This window comes from Solenopsis invicta, chromosome 6 (genome assembly GCF_016802725.1).
Source record: "Solenopsis invicta isolate M01_SB chromosome 6, UNIL_Sinv_3.0, whole genome shotgun sequence".
In the NCBI taxonomy this organism is placed as follows: domain Eukaryota; kingdom Metazoa; phylum Arthropoda; class Insecta; order Hymenoptera; family Formicidae; genus Solenopsis; species Solenopsis invicta.
In genome coordinates, this window is record NC_052669.1 from 13300888 (window position 1) to 13307903 (window position 7016).

Here is a 7016-nt window from a genome sequence, read left to right on the forward strand (position 1 = left end):
ATTTAAAATTATCACGGATCACAAGCTACTGATATGGCTATTCAATGTGAACGATCCGGGTTCACGACTAATCAGATGGCCACTTAAATTAGAAGAATACGATTACGAAGTAATTCACAAGGCTGGTAAAATAAATAAGAACGCCGATGCCTTGAGTCGAAATCCGATCCGAACGGACGAGCATATAAACGCGATGAAAGATGACGACGACAAGGAAGGAGAAGACGAAGAAGATGAAGAAGGACAAGTAGATTACTCCTAAAATGAAAAAGAGAAAATATTATATGAAGAAAACTTTTCAATACAACGCATAAACACAAGTCCAACATGCGAGATAGAGATATACGTGGAAAATAAAATACAAAGCGACAATTGCGAAATAAGATACATAACTTTGTAACAAAACGCCCCTCCACCTCGCGCGCACTGCCACTCCGCTCCGTCCACCCGAGCGAAACACCGGCAGAACGCCACGTGCGCGCACAGGGCTAACCTGTCGTTGCGATCACGCGGCAGGACGCGCGCCGCCCATGGCGTTCGGCAACGCTCCCACTCCGAACCAGCCGACCGAACGCACGGATTGGTCCGCCCAACCGTGCGTTCGGATATATAAGCCGGCAGTGGGAACGCCGAGACAGATCTTCCCGGTCCGCCGAATCCGACAGGTCGAGAATCCTCGACCGCACTCCGACTCCCAAGAGGACGAGAATACTCGCCTCATCCTGACTACCCTCGACGAGCATCCTCGTCGTTCCGGCTAGCCGAGCATCCTCGGCTAATCCTGTCATATCGAATACCGTACACAGCCAATCACGGCGAGCATCCTCGCCGTGTTCCGTAGCCGAGTATCCTCGGCTAATCCTGTCATACCGAACACCGTACACCGCCAATCACGGCGAGCATCCTCGCCGTGCTCCGTAGCCGAGTATCCTCGGCGAATCACCCCCCACGACGAGCATCCTCCTCGAGTCCGCAGGCTGGGTATCCCTAGCCAATCCCATCCGTCCTCTCCCTCAGGGAAGAGTCTCTCGTAACCTAAAGCCTCGTCAGGGCATCCGCGTCCTGACGAGAACTTCGCCTCCTTTTGCACGAGGCGGCTCGGGCGAGACGCGGAATCGTCGCCGTCGCTCCGATCCCGCGTTCCGCGGCTCCCCGATCTCCCCGGACACCAAGTCCGTTTCAAACCACTCGATGTAATTTAAGTTAGAGTTATTTGTATTCTTATGATTTCGTAGTTCTAGTACTTCAGTTCTTATTATGTCTCCGTTTAAGTTAGAATTATCTTTTGACACTTTACCGGTTCATCCGTACTCTCGCGGTTATTAAAAATTCTTGTTTCGAACTTCAGTCTTGGCTCTCGCCTAGCGCGCTTAGCCCACGCGTCACCGCGCGCTTATCGTTACCACCGCTCGCAATTCCGACCGCGCAGCGGCAATTGGTCGCCGCGACCACCGCGAGCCAATCGCGCCCCCGCTAAGGCTGGGTCCACTTGTCACGAGGCGTTAGACACAATCAGCTATGAGGCTACATGTGAATATCACATCCAAATAAAGATCTAATATGTTTATCAGCTAAATACCTAGTGCGATTATTATACCGGACCCGACCAATCCGGCGAGCTTATCCGCAACCGTATCCTGACTCCCACCGCACCGCACGAAAACCACCAGCGTTACAACTTCTAATAACACGATTTGGATACCACTAGGTAATCCGCATTCATGGTTATACTCTACAACAAGAAAACAATCAATAATCATCCAATGTAAAGACCACGGGAAAATAAAGAAAACGATTAAAAATACAGGTAAAATCACATTAAAGAATAATTGCAAATTAATAACACAAGAGGTAACACTACAATCACCTAAAATATTAAACGAGACAAAAATTGAGGCATATACGCCAGATTACAATATTTCATTACCAAAAGAAATAATACAAGAAAAAATGAATATGTCTCAAATAAAAAGAGAAAGAATAGTGCAAGACCATCCAAAATTAAAAAATTTAGAAACTAAGTTAAAAGAATTAAATGAGGGTCTTGACACTCCGTATTTTTAATCAAAAAACTTTATTTACCCTATGGCAACAAGCGGCGTTACCATGTTGATAATCGTAGCAGTTGCAATAGGGGTAATACTATGTACTGTAAAAAGGAAACGGAGCAAAAAGAGAAAAACGTTAGAATACGAAGGCAAGCATTATAATACTTTACCTAGATCAATTTTAAAACGCACACAAAGCACGCGTTTCTAGATACTCAACAAACTAAAAATATTAAATCAATCTAATATATTTTACAAAATGTAAATAATGGTAGAAAACTACGTGCCTCCGTTTTCTTTCCTGGCGAGGGAGGGGTGTTAAAAGCAAAAAACTCCTTTTCCTCGTTTTTTTTTCCCGGCGGAGGAAGAGTGTTGTACCCTGTACAACTACGATAATTACACGCATAGCAACAGGAAATTAAGATTCCTATTGCTATGCATACGCGTAGCAAACTCGAATTCCGCATACGCTAGAAATATCGAAAGACGCTGATGGTCTGTCGGGCTTCCGGCCCGCAACACCATCGCGCTGCGCCAGCTAATGCTGAGTCGCTTTCCGGTATTCGGATTTCGGCTAAGCGTGGGAGCTGCATGCCGCAAGGAACACGATTGGCAGAACCAAACGACGAATTTCCGTATAAATATCGCGACAAAATCGGAAAGCGACGGAAGAGTTTGACAAACAGCTGTCCGGTGTGTTACTCGCCGTGCGTGACTTACACGTCGAGCTTGTAACACAATCCGGAGATAACAGCCGACCTATATATACCGAGCCGTCCGGGAAGAACAAGCCAACGAGCGACATATGTCTCCCTCGTGGCCTTACTCCCCCTCCGCTCCCTCTGCGGGAGTTGGGGAGGGAGGGGGGACAGAACCACCCGGGCCACGGGGAGGTTATACCCAGAAGCGTGGCTCACCACGCTGGCGGCGTCACACGCGTCGGTCTCCTCGACCGCGCGCGTCTTTGGCGGCGGGGGCTCCTCCCCGGACTCCGAAGTGTCCGAGGTGGACCCCGGCAGCCGAGCATCCACCGCAGCCGGGGGCCCGTCAACTGGGACCCCGCCCGCGGGAGACGCACCCCCTTGGGGGCCTCGGCCGCCGCCGGACCGTCGCCCCCAACGGCCTGAGCGCCGCGGGCAGCGTCAGCGTCCGGCGGCGACGGAGGCCGCTCCATTTCCATATCCTCCTCTCTCCCCGGATCCGGGGAGGAGGGAGGAGGCCCCCCAGCCCTCCGAGGCATGGGGGGTATTTTGGGGCAGCCCGCGCCACCCGGTCGGTGGCCGGCTGCCCTGTATGTTAATCGACCTGCTAATACATACAGATAGCCTTTTTCATTAATTAAATACATCGACATTTCGATGATAGATTTAGTACTAATAATAACTCCACGTTGCACGGGTTTAAATTGCGTACCTTTACTAATTATCATTTCTTGGAAAAGTTGTATAATAGACTCTAAAAATGCAACAGATTGTTCAAATTTTTTTTTCAAAAATTTATCACCTGGAGTTTGCCCCAATGCGATTTTTTGAGTTCGTGAGGTTACTAACGTAAACCACTTTGAAATGTGTTCAATGAACAAGGCTGTCATCCAATATTCTTTTTTAGATTTTTGGATCCCAAGAAAATTTAGACTAGCACTAACATCGCGAGATAAAAAATTTTTAGCTTTGTTGACTTTCATTTTATTAAAAGTACCACTTGAGAAAACGTCTACTTTTATTTTCGGTGCTAATTTTAATTGCAAATTGTTTTGAAATTCAGCAAGTTCTTTTAAATGCAAACTATTAACTACAGAGGATAATAGTTTATTTTCATTAATGAATTTTGAAGGCAAGGTAATAGTTTTGTTATTAAGCAAGCAGAATTTTAAATTTTTCAATAGATGACCAGGGTCAGCGATAAACCAAAGCTTACGATTTTTGTCAACAGGATGAGTTATTGAGTTTGTTATTGTTGAATTGCGTCCAACAAAACCAACAAGAAACTGACGCCACATCGCTAAATTATTCGAACCCATGTCGTTTGTAACACTATGTACATAAAGTCCAATGTTTTCAGCTTTTTGAATAAGTACAATAGAGTGTAACAATGCTCCATCGTAACTATCAGGTGTTAAATAAAAAGCAATAATTTGTTTCCAACGTGAAAAAATACCAGCTAATACAAAAATTAAAGCATGCGTAGCATCCGCACTTTCTCCTATATAAAGCAAGAAACAGAAAGAGGAAAAATTATACAGAAAAAACCAAAAGAATCAAGGTTGTATAATAACTTAAATTAATTAAACAATTAAAAGTTAGATAAAGTTAACAAGCTAATAATTTTAACTTGATTTAGTCTAAAAAATTTACATTAAAAGTTAGACAAACAAAAAGTTTTTCTACCTTGAAAAGAATAAGATAAAAAAAAAATTTTGAAACAACTTGAAATATAAGACAAGAATTAGTATAGTAGTTTTTAAAATTTGTTCACAACAAGAAGAGAAAAAACGTGGAGAAGTATTATTACCAGTACGTGTGCAAAAAGATGCAATTCCACAATATGACTGTGTTGCTGAGTCTAATTGTTCTCCCGGTGTAATGCTCATTTCGTCTAATGCAAGCATACAATCTCTTTCCCTACTATCTTTAAATAAAGCAACTTTGTCTTCTAACAATTTAAAAACATCGTTGGAAATCCCTTCTTCAAAGTTGATACCTTCCAATTTTCTTCGAAGTGTACGTTCGGACGGTAGAGGCATTTTTTTCTTCAGTAGTTGTTGATAACCGTTAGAACCGCAGGAAAACTTTAATCGGAGCGCTTTTTTAATAGTGTCGTTAGACCACATGTGGCGTCGTGTGGATCGACGCGTGAGAGCTTCTAGTTGGTCATCATTGAATATCTTCTTTAATGCTGATTCCAAGCTTACGTGATGTTTTAAGTTGTTCTTCATTATAGTTAATCTCTTATTGTGTTTTTTTAACACATTATTAGATTTATTACTTTTCAAAATAATTTTGTTGGCTAAATCAAGTTTTTTATTTTTTTCTCGTAGTTGTTCCTCTAAACATTTAACTTTATTAAATACATCGTTGTACTTTTTTTCTGAAGTATAAGTAAAGTAATCTACAAAATAATACAATGTGTCATAAAAGTACAGTAATAATAAATAACTTAATAATATATTATAAAACGTAGTATTACCATAAGAATTCGATCGTTCCGGTGAGTGAAAAGTAATTGATTCTTCCAAATTATTTGAAGGAACTGATCCAAGAGACTCATTATTTTTTTCCTCATTATTGTCTGTATGGAATGTTCCAAATATAGGTTGTGTTTGCAAAGATTTATTAGTTTGATCCTAAAAAGGTTTATTATATTCATGAAAATTTTATTTTGTCTTTAATAGTTAAAGTGTTGTAATTATTTAAATATATTAAATAATTAAATTTTAAGACTTTTACCAAGTAAAAATATTTATATTTACTTTATAAATAAGAATACAGATGTAATTAAGTTCAATGAAAATTGAAAATTCTATATTGATCGCAGCCTTCAAATCAGTACTATTTTTCATTAGTAGTGATAAGTTAGAATACACTTTTTACGTATTTATCAAATTGTTGCAATAAACTTTGTTTCAGAGAAATACTGATATTTATAATAAAATAATAACATTCTTTTACAAAGTACTGTGCATGCATTGCTCAATCTTTTTAACAAAGATACATTAAAAAAGAAAACTCACCGTTGTAGTAATATATGTTCCACTTTTTTCCCGAGGAGAAAAAATTGTAGGTATAGCGTTTAACTTCAATTTTTTCTTTCCGTCAACTCGTATTTTTTCCCACATTTCACTTGCAAAATGTTTCTATAAAAATTTTCGATATCAGTTTTTATTTTTATAACACAAAAAAAACAAATTAAATTACCTCACATACAGCTGAATTAATTTTTGGTTCCCAATTAGTTCTGCCTATATTAGAAATCCATAATTTCTTTTTTTCCGGATCACTTGGAAAGCGAGCCATGAAAATTTTGGAACCTTTTATGTTGCGATTACCGCATCCAAGTATGCAACAAGTTGGCATGTTTGGCTAAAAAAATACTTTAATGTTATTTTATCTATTTTTCATATTTATACACATTACAATGTTTGAAAATAAATATTACTCGTTAATTAAACGAAAATGAAATCAATAGGCTCTATTTGAATAAATTCGAGAATTGTAAAGAAGAGCTTATGAGTCGCGACAGATGTTTTTGTCTCTGAACGACAAAGCACCTTCCTCAGATATAAATTATAAGATACTTAACTAGAATGGCAAAATAGCAACCCAGTCAACTAAGACGTTCTAAATGCCCCAAAAAAACATAGTCGTTTTAAAGAATAACAATTAACAACATGATTGCAAACACTACTTGGATACAAAATATGTAATTCCACACAGAACTGTTAGAAGATTTAGACACTGAAGAGGACCGTTTGTACGAGATCGAAACGTTTGTTATTATGTCCTAATATATTCAAAGTACAGAAATTTATCTAACATATTTTTGACAACAACACCTATCGCGGTTCATTAGCTCTCTTTACAATTGTTGAATTTAGTCGTTAATGTTTTTATTGTTAATAAATTGTTATTAATATTCTCATTATTTTAAAAAATAAGGTTAGAAAATAGTTATAGTAGTAGTTATCATAAACTGATCAAAATATTACATTTTTAATTTTTCAATCAAACAGTAAGGATCTTGTGTACCGTTACTCATCACACGTAACATTCAGTAACATTTACCAGTTACTGATATCAGAAAACAGCGAATAAATAAACGTGCGCACATCACCAAAGAGATTATTACTACACATCACACGCATGGTGGAAGAAATCATGATCACACGCATATATATATCGCCGCCATTTTGGGTGTAAATGTCCAGAATCTCTACTTCTAGGGAGTCTAGTCTTGTGGTCTTGGGCACGC

At 39.5% G+C, this 7016-nt stretch overlaps 1 protein-coding gene across 1 annotated transcript; it reads right to left on the reverse strand.

The window, feature by feature from the left end:
• Nucleotides 1-1512: 1512 nt before the first annotated feature.
• Nucleotides 1513-6136, reverse strand: LOC113003640. Its single transcript, XM_039450800.1, has 6 exons — nt 5963-6136; nt 5779-5901; nt 5235-5391; nt 4560-5156; nt 1632-1732; nt 1513-1524 (listed from the first exon to the last, which is right to left on the reverse strand). Exons 1-6 carry the CDS (start codon nt 6119-6121, stop codon nt 1513-1515), a joined length of 1149 nt encoding a protein of 382 aa, XP_039306734.1. The 5' UTR covers nt 6122-6136.
• Between the last annotated feature and the right edge of the window lie 880 nt (nt 6137-7016).

Excerpts from the sequence above, each read along its gene's own strand:
- LOC113003640 (XM_039450800.1), bottom strand. The coding sequence starts at position 6,121 with ATGCCAACTTGTTGCATACTTGGATGCGGTAATCGCAACATAAAAGGT. Across the intron at positions 5,157-5,234 it reads GGAACGATCGAATTCTTATG|ATTACTTTACTTATACTTCA; the intron begins GTAATACTACGT and ends ATTATTTTGTAG. Across the intron at positions 1,733-4,559 it reads ATCTTTTTGCACACGTACTG|AGTATAACCATGAATGCGGA; the intron begins GTAATAATACTT and ends TTCTTGTTGTAG.